General features: G+C 28.4%; 2 protein-coding genes across 3 annotated transcripts; one reads left to right on the top strand and one right to left on the bottom strand.

Annotated features, from left to right (window-relative positions):
- Positions 1-1,074: 1,074 nt before the first annotated feature.
- Positions 1,075-1,755, bottom strand: LOC149062713 (uncharacterized). Its single transcript, XM_089215385.1, has one exon. The coding sequence runs from the start codon at positions 1,753-1,755 to the stop codon at positions 1,075-1,077; it is 681 nt and encodes a 226-aa protein (XP_089071511.1).
- Positions 1,756-4,014: 2,259 nt separating this feature from the next.
- LOC149062712 (uncharacterized) lies at positions 4,015-22,652 on the top strand. Of its 2 annotated transcripts, XM_089215190.1 has the most exons (13): positions 4,015-4,767; positions 4,840-4,953; positions 19,328-19,540; positions 19,673-19,789; positions 19,952-20,017; positions 20,081-20,143; positions 20,266-20,331; positions 20,565-20,753; positions 20,831-20,899; positions 20,967-21,113; positions 21,212-21,474; positions 21,563-21,722; positions 22,465-22,652. In XM_089215190.1, the coding sequence occupies exons 3-13, from the start codon at positions 19,339-19,341 to the stop codon at positions 22,572-22,574; spliced, it is 1,452 nt and encodes a 483-aa protein (XP_089071316.1). In that variant the 5' UTR covers positions 4,015-4,767; positions 4,840-4,953; positions 19,328-19,338; the 3' UTR covers positions 22,575-22,652. The 2 variants fall into 2 exon arrangements, with proteins under 2 accessions (XP_089071316.1, XP_089071312.1); XM_089215186.1 differs by lacking the exons at positions 4,015-4,767; positions 4,840-4,953 and having other exon boundaries at positions 19,165-19,540.
- The last annotated feature ends 187 nt before the right edge of the window (positions 22,653-22,839 follow it).

The raw sequence follows: 22,839 nt of genomic DNA, 5'->3' as shown, positions 1-22,839 counted from the left end.
AATATATATTTTCGTATTACAATAAGTCTACGATTTTATTTATTACATTAAAATATATGGTTAGTATTACAATATATATATATATATATTTCCTTTAATATGTTAGTATATTTGGTTAGTGTTAGTTTTTATATTAAGTGTTACTCACCCTTTTATATAATATTAATTCCCATAATCCCATATAATTACATTAAAATATATCATTCCCATATGTTTTCTTATTTCTATGTGAATATAAAGTGATTAAATAATACATTTATTTTTATTTATTTTTTTTTAATTGATTAATATAATATGAATAATATCTTATGTCTAATATTATCCCTCACCACTTTATTATTTCTATGTTATTTACTTAAAGAATATTTTATTTTTAATTCTTTATCATTATCATTATTAAATTCATTATTAAATTCCTTATATCTATATTATATATATTATTGTCATTTATTTTATTTGTCATTTTGTTTTACTATTGTTTATTTTAGTGGATTATCATCCATTCAATCTTTGATGCGCGACTCAAAAACTATTATATATAAAAAAAAAGTTTTTCAAGACGAACACCATGGTCGAATCGATTGTTATTATTTTGATTTTTAATTACCGTTGTAATTTTATCTTTCTCGTGTAGCTCAGATTATAATGATTTTATGTATTTTTATATAGTATTTTTAACATGTGAACCACTATAAGTCACAACTATTATTATTCAAATATTTAAAATTCATAATCAGACTTCTAATTGTTCAACTGTCTCTGTTACTCTTTCGTGTAGATATATGCCCAAGTTAAATTACAAGAATCAAACACAGATCCATTCTGATTATACGATCTCTGTTAGAACTCTCATAATTCGTAATGACTGTACTAAGATTCTCTTTTATAGCAGAAATTTAAATATTCTATTTAATGATTTTACTAAATTAATTATACTTATTAAAAAAAAATTAAATTTTATATAATATATTTAAATTCATTTTTAAAATTAATTTAAATTAAACTTTATATTAATATTTATTAACTGTTGTAGTAGTATTTTTTTCTTTTGTGTATTTACTTTACATTGAATCCTTACGTATTTTTTTTTTTTTTTAAATGTCTTATTAGATTATCGTATTTCACTTTCCTTACCATAAAATCAAAAATACATTTTGTCAATTTTACATCAGTTCTCGGATCGTGAGCATACGTTAATTTATGTTTTTTATTACAAACCATCCCGTGTGTTTCCTCTAAATTCAATAGTCTTCCTGTTTTTTTGAATGTACCTATTTCGTACTCGAAGATTGTCCTTTTTGTATTTAAGTTTTCTAACAATATTGTAAAAGTGCCATTGAATTTAGTGTCATAACACGTTATGTTTAATACTGGGAATCTGTTTATGTCTAATCTTTTTAAGACGTTTAAATCCGAATTTCCGTTCCAAAATACTACTACACTAGTTGTGTCTCCTTTTGTGATATAATTTTCAATAAATGACGGACTTAGGTTGTTTAGAGTTGATCTTAAACTTTTGTCTAGTTGTTCTAGGCAAGCTTTTTGCAGTACTTCTTTGCATTTAAATATTCTTTTTATCTCCTTCTTGGCCAACAGTAGTTCATGATTTTTCATTGGTCGTATTTCGTCATGAAGTGGCAAGAGGAGTGGTCTCCCTTCAAATTTGCGTACCTTACACTTGTCCAAACTGTTTGATATTGCTCCTGATATCAACACCATACTCGTCCTATTCGCCATTGAAAATTCAAAGTCCATTATCACGAACTTGTGTGACCTTTTTCTGTTACAATAAAGTTTCTATATAAGTTATTTTAACTTTTAATTTAATAATTATGTTTCATAATATAATGGCTTATATTCTATTTATTATTTACTTAATCTATATTTTGGTTTTATAATTCTAAATTTATTATTATTATTTTTTCTCAGGTATTATTTCTTATACTATTATTTAACATTTTATCATCGTTTGGCCAAATCCATGTCCTATCTCTAGTCTCATTGAAACTTTTAAGTGCCGAATTAGCTATTTTTTCGTAAATAACTAATTGCTCTATCGTCTCATCTCCTTTTAGTGTCGGTGGTTGCTCGTTCCAATAGAATATAGTCGCAACACCCACCGGCTTCTTTTTCTTTTCTCTGTTGACACAGATATGCAATCAGTTAATCACATTTCTTACATACAATTATTTTTTTCACTTTTTATTATTCTATTATTTACCTCTAATTTAATGACTATTACACGTTTAGATTATTATACTTTATAATTATTTTTACTATTTTAATTTCCTATATATATTTTAGTTATTTATATTCCTATTGCGTCTAATACTATCATTTCTATTTATAATTCTAAAGAAACTTCCCATGTGGAAATTTATTCCACTCACTTATTCTAATATTATTATTATTTTTCTTTTTAAATTTCCGTTATTTCACTTTCTGGTATCTCTATCAATTGTTGCATCGCGTACCTATATCTGTTTCTATCTACGCATTTATATCTATTATGTAGTATCATTATTATTAGCATTATTGTTATCAGGAACGTACCTGAAATAACATACATTATGTAACTAAATATTTTATTATTTCCCATTCTGGTATTATCTGTATTTTTTACATCCTTTTTTAAATTTTTAAATTGTATTATATATTTCTGTTCTGTGATATTTTCGTTATTATTATTGGTGGATTCTGTATAACCTAGTTCATATAATTCCGTATTTGTTGTTAAATCATTCTTAAACGTAGTTTGTTCCGTTACTTGTGGTATCGTTAAACTTGAATTATACATCATATAGTTGTTATTTTAGCTATGTTATTTGTAGTTAATATTTTATCAATGTTGGTACTATTGCTACTTAATGTTGTTATATTTATTTCCTCTTTATTTGTAGTTATGGTTACATTTTGATTTTTTAGTATATAATTTTCTGGTTTTAATGTTGTACCCAAGTAACAATTTCCAATGATAAACGTTGATTAATATTTAGTTTAGATTTTAAAATAATTATTTTGTTTTTAATGTTAATACAAAATGTATTATCATTTAAAAAATAATATTTTAGATGTAATATTTATTTTTATTATATTAACATTGAAGATTAAATATTAAGATCCAACCACTAAAATATATTTAATCAACATTTAATACAATATATATATATATATATCATTAATTAATTATTTAATACATATACATAAATAAATAATTAATTATTAATATTATTATTACATTAATGTATATTCAAAGGTATATTATTCATGTATGAATTTATTTCAATATAATTATATTATTATATAATAGAACATTTAAAAAATAAGTGTTCGTACGCGCATTATTATTACGTATTATGTATTTATGTATAATATAATATAAATTATACTATATTATATAATATAACATTATATTAATTGTATAATATGCTGCGTATAGCGTATACGTTTTACTGTACAAATAATGGGTGCAAGAGTTATTTCTATGAGTATAGCCCTAAACAGTATAATAATGTGACAAATATAAATTATTGGTGAAACTGCAGTGTACCGAATTTATATTATAATATGCTCCTGTATAATATTATATAGTTGCTGTAAGCCCCTCCTATCTATAGTTATGCAGATGATAGGTATTTGCAGGTTTATAATAATTATAATTATGTTAAAAAGCAACAGCTGTAGCCTGTAGTGGTTACTGGTTCTTATTATTTTTATATGCATACAGTGGATTCAAATTCTTATAGCAGCTGAGCCCTTAGGTTAAAATGTAGTCAGACGTCAGAGTCTCAGAGTCCTGACTATCGCGCTCGATCGTGCACAACGGTCACCGATCAAAACTGTCCCGCAATAAGTATACACTGGTTCCAAATAAATTGTACGTAAACGGTTATTAGTGTAAGAGTAAACACATATTATATTCAAGTCGTACTAATAATATTGGAACTGGCTGTATATCGTCGTCGTTTCTTGGTGGAGTATGCTGCATACTGTATGCACTCCGCCGAACGAAAACCAATCACGAAAGCGTCATGTTATATTTTTTGAAATAGAAAATACTAAATAGCTATAATATTAAATATTAGCCATGAATTAACAGTTTCAGTATATACGGACTTAATATTATTTATGTTATAATGGTTTATTACGAATTACGAAGCATTGATTCTGATAATTTAATCAAAATTATTTTACTCACTGTATACTATAAATAAATACTGTAGAAGTTAAAATATTCTGAAATCCCTATACCGTCAGCATAATACCTACCGCCGCGCCGGGCTATCATATTATATTATTATTATAGATGCGTAGTGCGTACTTCCTTTGGAGTTTGGAATTCCCTGTGACAAAAAAGACAACAACAGTGAACAACCGTCAACCATAGATAAATCGCTAATCGCTATATGTATAATTGCATTTGTTATCGATATTCCATCTATTCCAAGACAGCAGGCTATCGTGTTCGCGTCGTTCGCGACAATTATTGGTCAATTTCTGTTATTGTCGCCGACTCGCCGTCGCCGTTAGTCGTTACTCAACCGGCGTGTATCGACTGTATCGACACGACGACATTGTATATTTGTATGATCGTGTATCGTTTATCGATTTTTATATTTTATTCTATTCGTCCTTGTTTGAGTTGTTTGGCTATACTTGTATACTTATAGTATACAGTATACTTGTCAGTTGTCTATGGCTATAGCCCACGACTACGAGAGTGCGAGACTGCAAGAGTCTGAAATCCTATTATCCTAATCATTATAGGTAAGACCTTTGTCTATTGTCGTTTATTCTATTCTTCGACTTTCAATATTATTAATAAATTCATTATTATAGTATTATACCACCAACGTGACAACGTCCAACATTACATTCGGGCGTTCGGCACTTGACAACAGTTGGCAGTTTGTATCTACCTTATGTTACGCTAGGCCACTAGCTGTAGTTAAAGTAAGTATTCTACTATTCTTTAATAATTAGTAATTAATTATAGCGTGTATAATGCTTTCTACAAGACATTTTATTCAAATAATAATTTTTTAAATTTCTAAAAAAAAATGTTTAGTTTAAATAAAATTTCATACTTTTTGGTCCAATTGGCATAAGTCATTAATTAGTATTACTTGTATACTATAGAAGAAATAAATATAAGATTAATGATTAATTTAAACATAATAATATTATTTCTATGCTTGGTTGCGTAAGATGACTTAGGTATGCCACTTATATAATTTTATTGGTCGGGTACACAAGGCTTAATTTGACTTATGCCTGTTGTAGTGTAATATTATAGCCTAATTTTCTGTACTTTGATGTAGGTACCTATTTAATTTAAAAACTATTTTATCTCATATTGTAATTTCAAGCTTGATGTTATATGTTCGTACTTTGTGAGTGGTATTTGGTGAATATTACCTATATGAAGTTTTTAATTTTAAATGTAGGTACCTACCTACCCACACAGCAAACAAATGTTCTTAAAATATTTATTAAATATTACAATTCTAATGACAATATTTAATAATCGTTTGTTATTCATTTGGTATATAATTTAAAATATATAATAAAAGTCATATAAATATTTGTTGAACCAGAAACATTTATTGTATAAATACCAAACACTAAACATTTATTAAACATTTGTAAACTAAAGTTGTAAAAACATTGTATTTTAATATTCCATAATAATTTATTAAAAGTCAATAAATGTTTTATACAAATTGCAATTACTTTTATTTAAAAGATTAAAAAATATTTATTAAATGTATAGAAAGTAATAGGAAAATATTTATTTTATTATATTTGTATGTTGGCGTGTTGGCGTGTTGCCAATTATAGATATAAATTAAGTAGTAAGATAAAAATGTATAATAGATAATTATTAATTATAATTTAAAGTAAAATTAATTTTTACTAATTTTATTAATACTTTTAGAGTTTACTTTTTTAGTTAACAAACAACTAAACTTCTTATTATTGGGTTATATTATATTATACTTGTACACTACAACTATATATATAATTATACATATAATATATGCTTAATATATGGACATATTTACTAGCTAGTTCTCATAATATTTAATAAGATACTTCAAGGCTCAGGCTCTTCGCACGAGTGAGATTTTAGTGATTTTACTACATAGCAGGCATACAAATGGTTTTCTTAGTGGGGGAGAAAAACTGGTGTTGCCTGACCAATATCCAACAAAAAGTGCATGTCCACTGCCTAACTAACCATCACCTGAAGTTACTATTATATGAGACAGCTGATGAGTAAATAGGCAGGAATTAAGTATAGAAGTATGTATAAAATGAAATACTCAATATATATATATAATATAGTATAATTTATTGTTAGGTAAAAAATATTGCAAATTATTTAATTTTGTGAAACATTTTTCTTATTGAATGGTGCTTGTGCCAAGTTATATTTTATTCTTTCCTCAATTTCATCAACTGATGCAGTTTTGCAAGATTTATTGCTTTTTTTAATAGAATCTAAAAGGAAAATAGCATTAATGTATTTTAATTTATCATTATAAACATGTCATATATATATATAATATATGACATAATACCTTAGTCTCATTACATATATTTTAATATAGGTAACAATAATGTGATAAAAATATATTACAGGTGATTTTTAAAAATGATTTTTTTATATCTTTTTTTCAAATCAATATTGCAGTAGTTATGCAACTTATAAATAAATATCCATAATATTATGTTATTATTATAATAATTAACAAATTGCAATAAAATTGTAAGAGAATAGAATTAATTAACATTATGTAATATAATATGTATATACATGTGCGTATACAAGTATTGATATTTAGGGGTTTTGAATTATAACAAATGATTATACATAACTTACCAAAAATAACAGTACAAACAAACAAACTGTTGAATTTATTTTTCCCTTTTTTCCCAGTAAAAGAATATTGGGACATAAGTTGATCAGTAAATAATTTATTCATAATTCTTTTTACCATTAATTTTAAATTTTTTCCTCCCGTGCAAGATAATTCATTAACCTAATAAAAAAAAAGTAATTAATATATAATTATTTTTAACTTAATCAGTAAGTGTTATTTAACTACCAATTTGTTACGAAAACATTTATCTTCAGATAATTTATCTTCAAGTTTGTTAAGATCGAATATATTGACAATATATGGACAATCTGTAAGGTCTTTGAATAGACTTTCTGATAATGTTTCTGAATTACTAAAGTTGTTGTCAGATGCTGCATTTTCGATTTTTTTAAGTATTTCTGCTTGTCCAGATTCCAAATATCGTACTTCACTAGTCAAGTATGTAAGCATACGTAACACCTGTTTTTGAAAATCTGAAAATATTAACAAAATAGTATACTATACTATTATAATACTTATAGTTTTAATTTAAATAAAAAGCAATTTTAATATTTTATTTATATAAGTATAAATTTAACAAAAAGTTATTGTCAAAATAAAAGATATTATTGCATGTTTACATGTGCATATTAACTACAGTTGAATACAACTTTATTGAATTTAGTTTGTAATTATTAATTTAAATCTATGAGTTTTTATGGTTTTCAACTAAAATAAAATATAAATATAAAACTAACATGTTCAATACAGTTTTTCAAGTTAATTAGTAGATTTCATTTTTAGAAATAGTAGTCTGCGTTTTAAACTTTTTATTTATAAGTATTGATTTCTCGATTATTGATGTATTAATTAACTATAATAGCTCATATTATATTATAATTATTATTATATTGTAATTATACCATTTGAAAAGCGTTGTTGTGTAACTTCAGCTATGACGCCACGGTTTGGACCATCATCCTGTTCTACGTGATAACTTTTCTTTTTACCGAAACAATTAGTATGTGAGAAAGATGATTCATCATCCTCAGGCTTATTGTAGTTAGAAAATAATTCTCGCACTACAGAATTTTCGTTGTCTGCAAAATACCAATATAAATTAAAATATTAAAATTTGAACTATTTATATGTACAAACACATTACCATTAGTTTTTGAATATGGTGAACCAATTTGTTGTTTACTACTAAATGTATTCAAATTTGCAGTAGGTGTACATGTGGCTGGGGATTTTCTTTTAAATAGTGGATTACTATTATCTGAATCTAAAATTATAAAACAGTTAAATATAATATGTGTCAAAATATCATTAAAGATTATTAAAATTTAATAAGGAAAGCACATTTTATTACATTTAACTTTTCTTGTTGCCAATAAAGGTTCACTTTCACTAAAATGTTTTTCAGCTACGACACCGCAGTTTGGACCATCCTGTTCCATGTAATAACTTTTCTTTTTTCCGAAAGAATTATTACGTGAGAAGGATAACTCATCATATTCGTCAGGCCTATTGGAGTTTAACATTAATCCACGCACTACAGAACGTTTATTGTCTGAAAAATACCAATATGAATAAAAATCTTCAAATTTGAACTATAGATATAGAAACGCAATACCATTAATTTTTGAATATGGTGGACCAAATTGTTGTTTAATACTTAATGAATCCAAATTTGCAGTTGGTGTATATGTAGATGGTTTTCTTTTAAATATAGGCTCACTATTACCTGAATCTAGAACTGTATAACAGTTTACTATTAAAATATGTGTCAAAATGACAAAATATCATTATTAAAAAGATTATTAAAATTTAATAAGAAAAGCACATATTATTACATTTAACGTTTCTTTTTGACAGTAATGGTTCACTGTGACTGTACTCTTTTCCACTATATGACTTAAAAGTTGATGTAGAAGGTGTATCTTTGGATGACCACTGTTTTTTTAAAACGGCGTAAACGGGTGAACAGCATACAACAACAACAATGCATAAAATAGTTTTAAGTAGTACATACCTGTGTGTATATACTGTATGATAATAGCACAAAAACGCTTTATTTTGTGTTGTAACTTGTCTCCACGACTTCACCAAACGGCCAACGGCTAAAGGCTAACACAGTGAATAAAATAATAATATGTCAATATACGAAATACACATAAACACATTACAGTATTACACATTTACACCACGAGGGCTACCGGCTATATATTATATAGTACATTATTGTATTATAAATTGTAGATGCGTAGACTGCTGACTGACGGAGACGAGACACGAGACCATAGAGTGAGAATGTAGAGACACGAGACATGCGAGACACGGTGTATAGAGGAGTGAGGACGCGACGCGCGGCGGTGTCGATCGCAGTGGTGGGCGGTGGCGGGTCGCGGGTGCGTTCTGGTACTAGATGATGGAAAAACCAGACTTTAGTTATTTATATCAACTACTATAGAGTCTACACTCTACACGAACAGTTCGGCGTGTCGCGGTCGGCATGACGGCATGGATATTATACTATAATAAAATATTAATATAAATATTAATAATATTATGATAATCTTATTATTGTTATCTCCCACTCCGAGTTCTAAAATCAAAATACTTCGATAACCGTCGGCCTCGGGTGTCCTCGCGCCTTGCTCGGCGTACTCCGCACGACCACACGGACACGGCTTATTGTGCTTTGGATCTGGATGGACATAAATTGGACGGTCGTATCAATATTCTAAATTCTTATTCTATGGTATCAACTATGATTTCGGACGTTTCGGTGAACGCGAATACACGATAAGTCGATAACTCGAATTATTTATAGTGAAACTATTTTTTTTCATTATATAAACCTGGCTTTTAGTTTTTAAGAACATATATAGAAATATAGAATATAGTTTAGGTATATCGCATGACAAATTAAATTAAAATTTATTTTGTCATGGTATATCGGTAGATGACCACGAAAAGTCCAAATAGTATGATGATGATTTTTTGTTATTGTCAGTGTCTTCGACCATATTAGCTTATTATATGGTCGAAGGTCAGTCTAAATAATATTGCCTCTCCATTTATTAGTATTAGCATTGATTTTAAAATCAATGGTATTAGGGTAAAATGTTATTTTTAAACCGTTCGTTATATAACATTTATTCCTATTTATCATAATTCATAACAATTATATAAAAAAAAAAAATAGTATCTATAAAAAAGGTTATAATATATTATATTACCAGTAAAGCATATAATAACAGACTAACAGCTAGAGTGCTATCAATACTCCGATGAATTTAGAAAATCCAACATTCGACCCAACATGAACGAAGCATTATTATAGGGTCATTGAAAACATATCAAATATTATGTCATAGTCTTCCCAAGAAAGACCGACTTAAACAATAAAATTTAAACTTACTGTTAATAGTTAATGATAACCCTAATATTATATTTCTGTTTGTAGTAATTACATAATATAGCACATGCACCATATAAATATTATAAATTTAGTTCTAGTGACCACTAATTATGTAACATACACAAAAACTAATAAGTAATAACCTTTGCTGTTGATGTTTTTTTAAGTTCAATAAAAATAAAAATAAATATATATATTACATTATTATCAATATTATATTAGGTATATGACCTGTGCAAATTGATTCATATAATTATATATACCAATTTATTTAAATTAGGTAAGTCATATTGAATATTTTTGCTAGGTGATAAAATTAAACTACCTATATATTAATTAATAATTATTATAATATATAATTATTATATTATAATAATTAAAAAGGTTGGTCACTAATAATTTAATTTTCTATAATAAATATGGTCTACATTATATTTTTAAACATATTATAAATAAAATACAATAACTAACAATAGCATTATTAAATATGCATAAACCTACATTTTTTAAATATTTTTTTTTTTTTTTATTATTAGGAAAGAGCCCTCGGCAGCATAGGCCATTGGGCTTACAAAATATGAATAGCTTAAATTAAATATTTACAATAAGAAACGTACAAGAGAGAACTTAATTCTAGATTTTGGATTGAAGGTTTGCTGTTGTGATGAATTGGATGATGTCTGTTATGGCCTTGGGATGATTTTGAAGTATTTCGGAGAGTGATTCGGAAAGGTTGAGGCTTGATCGGATGTTGTGGTATGTGCGGCATTCGGTGAGTAAGTGTTTAATGGTAATTTGGACGCCGCATGATGCGCATGTTGGAGGATCTTCTTTAGCCATTAAAAAACTGTGCGAAATTTGAGAGTGGCCGATTCTCAGTCTCGTTATGATGACTTCGAATTTTCTGGGTGTTTCGATGGGAAATGTCCAATTGTCTGTGTTGTGTTTTATTTGATTAAGTTTGGTGGAGTAAGATAACCATTGCTGGTGCCATCTTAGATGACATTTGTTAGTTATCAGTGCTTGTATGTCCCTGTATGCGATGATATTGATGGGAGAAGATAGTGTAGAGGTTATTGCAGTTTTAGCGGCAAGGTCGGCGCGCTCGTTTTCAATGATGTTGGAGTGACCGGGGATCCAGCAAAGTTTGATTTTGAAGTTATTGTTTTTCTGTAGAGTATATATTTTGTTTTGAATATGAAGACCGATGTCTGTTGGGTTATTGGTATTGTTAATATTGTTGATGGCGCTGAGGGAGTCAGTGAATATGATGGTGTCTTGGAGCTGGTGAACGGTTATTAAATCGAGGGCTTTGATTATTGCGAATGATTCAGCTGTGAAGACGGAGCAGGCACTGGGGAGTTTGTACATGGATTCCATGTTATTCCAAATAACTGCAGCCCCGACCCCGGTAGGGCTTTTGGATGCATCCGTGTATATTTTTTCGCTTTTTATGTTTTGTATTATGTGGAAATATTCTTGTTTATATATTGAAGGAGGGGTGTCTTTTTTTTTTTTAAATGGAGAGATCAGTGTTTGCTACGTTGGGATTTGTCCATTGCGGAGTTAAGGGGGGAGAAATTGTTAATACATCTGAGATGACTAGATTGTTCTCCTGGAGTAGTGTTGTTAAAGTTTTAAATTTTGGATTGAAGTCGAGCGAAGGAAGAGTGTTAGCTAGCTTTAATTCGTGATTTAATGTTATTTTGAGTCTTCTTATATCAAGAGGAGGAGTACCTGATAGGTTGTAGATGCTCGGTATTGGACTAGAGCGATAGGCTCCAATTGACATACGAAGTCCGGAGTTGTGAATTGTATCTAGTTTTTTTGTAATCGATTTATTAGCCGTTGTCCAAATGAATGATCCGTAGTCAAGTTTAGATAGTATTAGGGATTTGTAGATAGACAACAATACGTGAGTTTTAGAACCCCATGAAGTATGGGATAACATTTTTATAATATTGAGACGTGGAGAGATGGCTGATTTCAAAAAATTGATGTGATGGGTCCAAGAGCATCTTTTGTCGAAAATGATACCGAGTATTTTGATTGTATTACTATTTATTAATTGATGGTCGCCCAATTTTATCTTAATTGGATTTGGAGCGCGTTTGCGTGTAAATACGATGCATTGTGATTTTTCGGGAGAAAAGGTGAAGCCGGATGTTTGAGTCCATTTTTGTAGGTTGTTGATGGCTTTTTGAAGATGGCATTGGACAGTGGCTAGGGATTTGCTCCGGCAGTAAATATTGAAATCATCCGCGTAGAGGGTAGATTTGACAGGGAAGGATATGTTTTGAGTGATGTTGTTGATGGCTATCAGAAAAAGAGTGACTGAAATTGTTGATCCTTGGGGGATTCCGTTGGCTTGGTCGAATACTTTGGAAAGTGACTGGTTGATTCTTACTTGGAAAGTTCTTGTTTTTAGGAAGTTTCTGATGAAATTGAACATTTGATTTTGGCTAAGTACTTTAGAGAGACTAGTCAAAATGTGGGGTTTCCATGTTGTATCGTAGGCTTTCCTTAAATCTAAGCTAATCATACCTAAGTATTGATTTTCGGCGTATGTGTTTTGTATTTCTGTATGTATTTTTGAAAGACAGTTGTTTGTACCTTTATTTTTCCGAAATCCGCATTGTTCAGGAGTGAAGTAGTAGGACTGTTCTAGGAACCATATTAGACGTTGATTTACGATTTTCTCTAAGAGTTTGCATAACGTATTTAAGAGAGAGATTGGACGGTATCCTTCAGGTGTGAATTTATTTTTTCCTGGTTTACTTATGGGGATCACAATGCTGTTTCTCCAACTTTGTGGGAAAACGTTGTGGTTCCAGATGTAGTTGTAGATTTTTAGGAGTATTTGGAGTGTATTAATGTTGAAGTTTTGGATAAAAATATAAGGGATATTGTCGGGACCTGTACTTTTGCTAGTGCATCTTTTAAGCGAATTCAGTATTTCTTCCATAGTTATTGGCGTGTTTAGGTCGGACTGATGTGTGTTTAGAGGTGATAATGACGATGGTTGGGGAGGGGGTTTGTTTGCATTCTCACGTAGGAAGTCGCGACTGTACATTTCATTACTGGAGTTTTTTTTGAAGTATTCACCGAGGAGGTGGGCGACTGAAGATGGATCGGTGTTTAGGGATGAGTTGGTGGTGAGGTAAATATGTTTGTGATTTTTCCGTCCCTGTAATGATCGAATTTTGTTCCACATTATGTGGGGGTCGACTTGGGCACCGATGTTGGCAGTGAAGTTTCGCCATGATATAATTTTATTGCTTTTGACTAAGAATCTTGTTTTGGCTCTGAGTTCTTTTAATTTTATATGATCTTCCGAAGATCTGGTTTTGATGAATGTTTTAAGTGCTTTATTTTTAAGGGCTATATATTTTTTAATTTCATTGTTCCACCAGGGGACTTGTGGGTTTTTGGAGGTATGATTAGTGTAGCCAATTGTTTGTTCTGCTGCCTCTATGATGTTCTCTGTGAATTTGTTGACTGTTTTATCGATATTTATATCTTCACCAGAAAGTTTTATAGACTTGATTTTCATTTCGAGAAGGTTTGAGAAAAGGACCCAGTCAGGGTTTTTGAGGTTCCATTTTGTTGTAGGATGGCTCGTTTGATTTGAGTTAGAAATAAATTGAATAGAGATAGGTAGGTGGTCACTATTGTATATTTCATTAAGTACTTGCCAGTGGAGTCTTTGAGCTATGGTGGGGGTGGATAACGATAAGTCGATAGCTGAGAGGGTTCTATTAGAGGGATTTATTCTGGTTTGCTCGTTGTTATTGAGGATTACAATGTTATCTTGTTCTAATAATTTTTCTATGATTTTACCTCTTGTGTCGGTTTTGTATGACCCCCATATATGACTATGGCTGTTGAAGTCCCCTACAATGATGAAAGGTCTTGGTAGCTGTTTAATAATATTTTCTAAGTCTGAGAGAGAGAAGTTACATTGATTTGGGATGTAGATATTACAGAGGGAGATTTTTGATTCGAGTGTGATTGATATTGCAACTGCTTCTAGGTTTGAATTGATAGGGATTTCCTCCCAGGGGAAAGAGTTGTTTATAAGGATGCATACGCCACCACTTGCCCTCAGGCAGTCTCTGCGATTTTTTTTTGCATATTGGAAGTTTTTAATTATTGGAGGGGATTCATCGTATTTTAGGTTGGTTTCTTGAAGACATATTGCAATTGGATGATGTAGATTGATTATTAGTTTGATTTCTTCGATATTTTTGTGTAAACCATTGAGGTTCCATTGAATAATGTTTTTATGTTGTGACTGCATTTAAATATTAAGGTTTGTGTTTGAATTGAGATATATATATTTATTAAGGATTGATTGGATCAGTTCCAAGGGCTTTGTCGAGCAGCGTGCTGCAAAGTCTTGAGAGCCTATTTTTTATGCTTTGATTTTTCAATTTGGGTTTTATGTTTTCGATGATTTCAATTATTTCGAATTCAGTGATGTTGAACTGTTCTAATGTAGGAGATGGGTCGGCAACACTGAGGGTGTTTTCAATAATGTACTTAAACTGATCGTAATTTATTTTTAAGCCAGGTGTTTCTGAGAAGAAGGATTTTACTGGATCAAATGTTTCGTCGAGTTTTAAAATTATTTGTTCTAAGGAATTGGTGCGTTTTATTTTTTTAGGTTTTGGTTGAGGTGTTTTTATAGAATTTGCGATTGGCGTGTTAATGTCGTTTGAGATAATAGTTTGTGACGAAGCTTTAGGGGATGGACAGTTAGTGGTTATACTTGATGATGTAGAGGAGAGCGCAGATCTTTTTTTCGATTCAGATGTGGGTATTAGTGTACTATATTCTTGTGTTGATTCACTTGTTATTGAGTCGTCGAGAAGAGATGTTTGAATTGAGTTTTGCACTTTGGAAGTATCAAAAGTATCATTTGCATTATCTGAAGGAATAACTGTTGACGGAACGATATGCCCGGTCTTATCTTTTGAGATGATTGATTTGCTTGTAGTGATGTTGGGGTCGGATGATTCATATAACATAGCGTTTGGAGGATCTGGTGGGGGATTTTTACACAGCTTTGATGTGTGTCCAGTGAGTTTGCATTTATAGCAAGTAAGGGTGTCGTCTGTGAGAAAAATTCTGTGAAGTTCGTTTTCGGCCTTAACCAGTAAGGATTCTGGTATTTTATGAAAGTCTTCATGGTTTATATAAACTTGCCGCCTAAAGCTTAAGATATGCTCTAGATCTTTTAAGTTGAATCCAGCGTTAATGTGTGTTATCGGTGATAGGAGTTGGATATTGCGATTATGTAGTTCAGCAATAATTATATCGTTAGGAATAGCGGGCGATACATTAGAAATAATGATTCTTTTGGTTGGGTTTACTAGCCGTCTAATTTTTATAGGTGTGAGATCATTTAGTTTGATAATAGGATGATTTTTGATTAGAAGATCAACAGTGTTTTTGTCGTTGAAATAAACGCAAAAACGGTTGTTTGACATTCTAGAAACGAATTTAATATTTTTTGGTGGAATTATTTTGCTGATGGCTATGACGTATTCGATTTGTGGTATGTTATCGATAGAATCGAAGATGATTGCCTGTTCTTTTTTTGGTGTAATAACATTGCTGATGGTCTCGGCGAACGTTTTTTTTTTAAGTTGTTTTTATCGGTTTCGGAGGGGTAGTTTTGAATTGATGTCGATTTTTCATTTGGAACGCTCTGTATATGGTTGGTTACATCGGTGTAAATAATATTTGCGTTATTTTGGTCGGATGGCTTGGATGTGTGGTCATTAGTGACATTATCTGTGTTTGATGTGACGATAGGCGGCGATACATTAGTTTCTTTATCTACGGTGGTAATGGCAGTAACGGAAATACGAGTTGGCTCATTGGGTTTGTGTGTTTGGTTTTTTTTTGAATTTAAAAGTTTGTCTATTAGGTTAGGGGGGTTCTTGGGTGAATCACCCATTTTGGAGTTAATATTTCTATTAGGCGGGTAAATATAAGAAGGTGGTAGTTATATGAAAAATGTTCATATTACCTGATAGTCTTACGTAATTATTCTGAGTGCATACGAGAGCTAAAAATACGAGAGCGCGGTCGAAGCGATTAACGTGTTGCTCGGTCGATAGTGCACACGTAACTAATGTTTAAATATTTTAATACCATCGATTTTGTTGATTTTATAATAGAAAGTTTATTAAATATATTATAATCGTTAGGTTATAAACATAAATATTTAAGTTTTTTTTAAACTTATAGTAAATATTTAATTATAAATATTTCATTTTCAATAAATTTTCAATATTTAATAGTTATTGACTTATTTATATTTAATATCAAACATTTATTAAATGTTTAATGATTATTAAAACCATAAACATTATTTTCAAAGTTTGCTAAATGTTGGGTAAATATATCATAGTAAATATTTAACTTACAATTACATATAAATATTTATTAAATCGTATTCATTGGAATATGCTGTGTGGGCTAGCTACCTGTTTTAATTAATAAATGTATTTACTCTTGTTTAGGTATTTGTCGGTATCTATTGGTTTTATTAATACAGTTTCATTTCATCCTGGCAACTTGGTGAATCATTTTTATATGAACAACTAAGTATTGGAAAATTGTTAGTTTAATCTTAATATATGATAGTTGATAGTAAATTGTTCATATTATTTAGTCATAAGTACTCAAGTATCAATTATACATCCTGAGAATATTATTTTTTACATAATTTTATTGCCGAAACATTAATATTTTTAATTTGTTAACCTATATAATATATCGTCAGTGGTGTCTTTAAATAAAATGTCACTAAGTAGGTCTACCAAACGTAGAAAATGTTTAAAAGGGTCAGAAGAGTTAAATTTGGCAATAGAAAGTAGTTCCACCATTTTTCAGTCAGCTAGTACATCTTTAGAACATGAATTAATTTATGATGTTGAGAATGTAAATAATTCTAATACTACTGAAAGTAATTTTATAAATGATTATGAATCTAATTTAATGGTTAATATTAATTTTGATAATAATATCCTGATTCCAAATTTTTCATCAGATTCAGATAATTTTAGTGATCATGAAAATAGTGAAAATGTTTTAACTAATATTAAAAATTGGGCTGTTCAACACAAAATTTCACATATAGCGTTATCGAATTTATTAAAAGTGTTAAAAACAAACCATAACTGTTTTCATTATTTTCCAAATGATTCTAGAACATTATTAAAAACAAATGTAAGTAAACAACCCTTACATATTCAAACCATAAATCCTGGATTTTTTTATTATTTTGGACTAGTCAATGGTATTAAATCTTGCATTGGTAAAAATAATTTTTCTGATGATACTATTAAGTTACACATAGGAATCGATGGCTTGCCTTTGACAAAGTCTACTAATAGCCAGTTTTGGCCAATACTTTGTTGTATAAGAAATTTTAATTCTATTCATCCATGTGTCTTTTTAGTAGGTCTTTATTGGGGCCATGAAAAACCTCTAGAAAGTAATATGTATTTATCTGAATTAGTTACAGAATTAATCAATTTATGTACACATGGTATTGATCTTTCATTAGGTAAAAAAAAAGTTGTTGTTGAAGCTATTAGCTGTGATGCGCCAGCAAAAAGTTATATTTTAAAGATTAAAGGACACACAGGGTTTTCTTCATGCACTAGGTGTAAAATTGTTGGAGTTTTCTTAGAGAGAAGGGTTTGTTTCCCAGATATAATAAATGTTAAACGCACTCATGAGGAATTTCTTAATAGGTATGATGAAGATTATCAAACATCTGATCCTATTTCTATTTTGTCAAAAATTCCTGGCATAAACATGGTGCATAGTTTCCCACTTGATTACATGCATTTGGTTTGTTTGGGAGTAATCAAAAAAAAAATTTTAATATGGTTAGGTTGTATAAAAAACTCACCATTGTCTATTCGTTTACCCAGTAAAAGTGTTAAACTAATTTCAACCAGACTATTGCATCTCAAAATATGTGTCACGTGTGATTTTGCCAGAAAACCAAGGGGTCTTAATGAAGTGTTGAGATGGAAGGCCACAGAGTTCAGGACATTTATTTTGTATACTGGGCCAGTTGTGCTTCAATCTATAATAGGTGAAGAGTGTTATGAACATTTTATTTGTTTACATGTTTGTATGACAGTTCTTTTAAGTAATACCCATGGACGTCTATTAAATTTTATTGATAAACTTCTGAATTATTATGTTACCAAATTTGGTGAAATATATGGGAAAGAATTTATGTCACACAACATTCATGCTCTTCTTCATCTTGTCGATGATTATAAACAATTTGGCCCATTAGACAACTGTTCATGTTTTCCATATGAAAATTTTATGCAGTTATTAAAAAAAATGGTTAGAAGCAATGCAAAACCTTTGCAGCAGGTTGTTAAACGGTATGAAGAACTGAATGTGTTTGGTAGACTTACAATTAATGACAGTAAAAATTCTGAATTTTTTAAAAATATTCATTCTGATGGTCCTTTAGGTAAAGGTTGTTCATCCCCGCAGTATAACATTTTTTCTAAAAACAATTTTATTATTAAAATTAAATCATTGTCTGATTGTTATATTGGTTATTATGATACCACAAAAGTTCATATTATGAAAGTTTTAAATATTTGTTACCATACTGAAAGTAATAATAATGTATTTTTAGTACAAATATTCAATACTGTAGAACCCTATTACGTTACACCAATTAATAGCTTAAAGTTAGGTATTGCTTCTGTTTCAAATTTATCTAATGACTTTTTAATATGCGATGTAAATAAGGTTGGTTTAAAAAAATACATGTTACTTAATTCCAATAACGATAAAACTAGTAGTATTAAAATTGCTTTTCCTATATTACATTCATAACTAAGTTTTTTATGTACATAATAAATAAGTTTAGCTTAATATATTTGTTCTATATTATAATAGTTTATGTATTACAATATTAAATAATAAATGTTTTATTGTGCTGATATTTGTTTATTGTTTATTTTATTACATTGGACAGTATATTGTATCATGGAATCTTCAACATATTCTATTGTTAACTTCATCGATGATAATACTGTAGAAGGTGTTCCTAAGAGCTGGGTAAAAGAGAATGGGACATGTGCTTGGCCATCTAATCATAACAATGCCCGTAAAATGATTGAACAAAGATATGAACCAAATAACCAAGAATTTAAATTTTATAAAATAAGAGTATTAGGTTCAAACATAAGTGAGTTTTAATTCAGAAAAATAATGAAATTTAAAATACATATGAATTAACAGTAAATTTGTTCTTATTTTGGATCTTAAACAACCTTATAAGAACCAAATATTAATTTAAAAATGTTCAATATATTAATAGAAACTTTAGCAGAAGCACGGTTTAAAGCAAAACGTGCTGAACTCACATCCGACTTATCAGATGATGATAATAAGAAAAAGAAACTGACTGTGCCTGCCAAATGTCCTGTATTTTCAGGTATTTTTGATGAATTAATAGTATCTAGTTTTTTTTTTTTATTTTGTGTGATCAATATTTAATATTATAACTATATAATTATTTAATTATTCTAAAAAAATATATGTTCTAAATAATTATTCAAATGCCTATATATTATATCCAATATTTCTTTTATTCTAGATTCTGATGATAACTACGAAATTATGGCTATACCAGCACATAAAATAAAAAATAAAAATAAATATGGTTAGTATAATAATAAAAAAAAATAAAGTTTTAAAAATATTCAAATATTTCTTTTTATTCTAGATTCTGATGACAATGAAATTGTGACTAAACAAGTGCATAAAAGAAAGAATGAAGAAAAATATGGTTAGTATATTATATTATGATATAGAATTATTATTATATTATTAATTAATAATCATAAATAAAATAAAATAATGTTCTAAAATTATTCAAATGTCTACATCCAATATTTCTTTTTATTCTAGATTCTGATGATGTCATTGAGATTATGGCTACACCAGTACATAAAAGAAAATATGAAAAAAAACAAGGTTAGTATCATCTTTGTGTGAATTATTTTATATTAGCGTTTATTGAAAAGAAAGATTACAAAAATTGTTAAATTTAACTCAGGAAAATTTGATAAACCCATTAATGATGATAATGGTTGTCAGTATTTTATTTCTTTATCAAAAAAATCTTAAGCAAAATCAAACATTTTTAGATACAAACAGTTTATTATTACTTAACAAATTTGTTTAATTCTAATAATTAATATTTAAAGTTTCAGATTTTAAGTCTGACAGTGAAATAGCATCTGAACATAAATTTAAAAATCTTAAACGTGATAAAGATGATATCAAGGTTGATAAACTTAAAAAACCCGGATGGTCACCTTCGCCGAATAAAATACGGCAATGTGAATTTTCTCCAAAAGATAGTGAAAAATGTTCGCCTTTTAAAAGAAATTCCGGTATTATAATTTATTTGTTGTATCTGGTATATACATTTTTTTTGAATACTTTACGATAAATAATTAATAATTTTTAGATCAATTAGTACTAAAGAAGCCAGCAACTATTCAAAACAGTTCAAAAAAAAGTACTCCTGACAATGATTGTAAATTATAATCATAATTTTTCAAATTTATTGTGAATAATTTAAAGAAATATTTATATTTTTACAGCTGCTGAGAATTTAACTTTTAAAAGAAAGCTTTCTTATGCAAGTAGTTCAAAATCAAACAGTCTATTGTTTCTGGACAACATTTCTGATAACTCTGCAAGTCAAAAATCAAGATCTACTACTCGTTCAGTCGGTGATGAATGTATTGGTAAGAATAACTGAATTAATCCGTTCAAAGATGTTGATAATTGTATTATATTATTAGTATTATATGTTATTAATTGTACATTGTTTTTAAACTTTTAGATAGTGAATTCAAAAAACAAATATTGCGCCATATAATGTACTTCAAAGTCGAACTACAACATGTACTACTATCCAATCAAAATGAAAACTCTGAAAGATTGCTATCAATTGAAAAGTTATTAGAAGGAAAATCTAAAAATTATATGACTAACTTAGAGACTACTTACTTGTCAGATAATTGCCCTTTACCAATAGACAGCGAAATAGACTTGAATACAATAGAGGACAAAACTTTAGGAGATTTGGAGTTTAAAAATAATTTGGTAAATACAAACACATACTCTACTATTATCAACTGTTATTACAATGTTAGATTTTTTATATTATGATAATTTTTCAATATAATTTCAGATACATGAGTTATCCTGTGTTGGAGGCAAAAATTTAAAAGCCGCTGTTAAAAGGATAATGTTTAAATTATTTACCAACAGTTTTCTCTCGCAATATTCATTTTCTGGGAAGAAGGGGAAAAAGAAATTTTGTGATTTATTTATTCTTCCCATAATCTTAAGTAAGTGTTGAAATGTATATTGATAATTGGGTACATTAAATATTTTGTTTTTATTTTTGAAACAATCTATTAAGATAACCAGCGTATGTTATATGTTAGTTCACAGCTATAATTACTTGTGTACATAATATATTAGTTAGTAATTTAAATGATTTAAGCTATTAGATATTTTTTTTAATGTAGGTACTGTATATTGCACAATATCTTATATCTATTTTATACTGTATTATTATAATACATCTTAATTTCAGATGTTTACTCATATTTTTAGCTTAGATAAATTTTATAAATTTTATTAAATGTTAATTAGAGATGACAATAATAATTTTTGAAAAAAATCAGTACTAAACATAATATATTATAATGGAATTAAGTATAATATTTTCATATTTTAATTCAGAACTTTTATTTCTATAAACTTAATGTTAGTATACTAAATATTAATTAATACCCAATACATTTTAAATTCTTAGCAAAAGTGATATGAGCTATTAGTTTTATACAATGATATTAAATGCTATTTTTAGATTAACAATTTGTTATGTCCTTATTGATGCTCCAATTTTTATACACCAGTGACTAGTCACAATAAAATAAATGTATTTTATTAAAAATTGTCAGACAAAAGTGTTATGGTTAGCCTGTATTTTATAATAGTTTAAAATATATTTACTACTAAGTGATAAATAGCAATTAAACATATTTTGTAAAATTGTAATTGTAAATGTACTTTTTGCTTTAGAATCTATTAAGAAACAACTGAAATTCAAGAACACAAGTGATCACGAGATTGAAGAACCAATCAAAATTTACTTAGCTCAAGCACCATTTGCTGATAAAAATAAAAAATAATTATTAATTTATATAAGTTTTATTACTTGTTAAATATGATATTACAACAATAAATTGTTTTCCTTTTCTAATGATAAACTCATGTGTATGATGTGTTTGTGTATTTTCAAATCATGTACAATTTACATAATTATACCTGCATAAATATACTTTAAATAGAATATATTATAGTATTAGGTATAAGATATACATATCATTATCCAATGTTGATTAAATCATAAAAACTGTAGCAAGGGAAATATTTGAAAATATTAAATAATTAATA

The sequence above is a fragment of the Diuraphis noxia genome, unplaced genomic scaffold, assembly GCF_037042655.1.
Source record: "Diuraphis noxia isolate RWA-SAM2 unplaced genomic scaffold, SU_Dnox_SAM2 contig0001, whole genome shotgun sequence".
Classification (NCBI taxonomy): domain Eukaryota; kingdom Metazoa; phylum Arthropoda; class Insecta; order Hemiptera; family Aphididae; genus Diuraphis; species Diuraphis noxia.
This window is presented reverse-complemented; position numbering and strand designations above follow the sequence as displayed.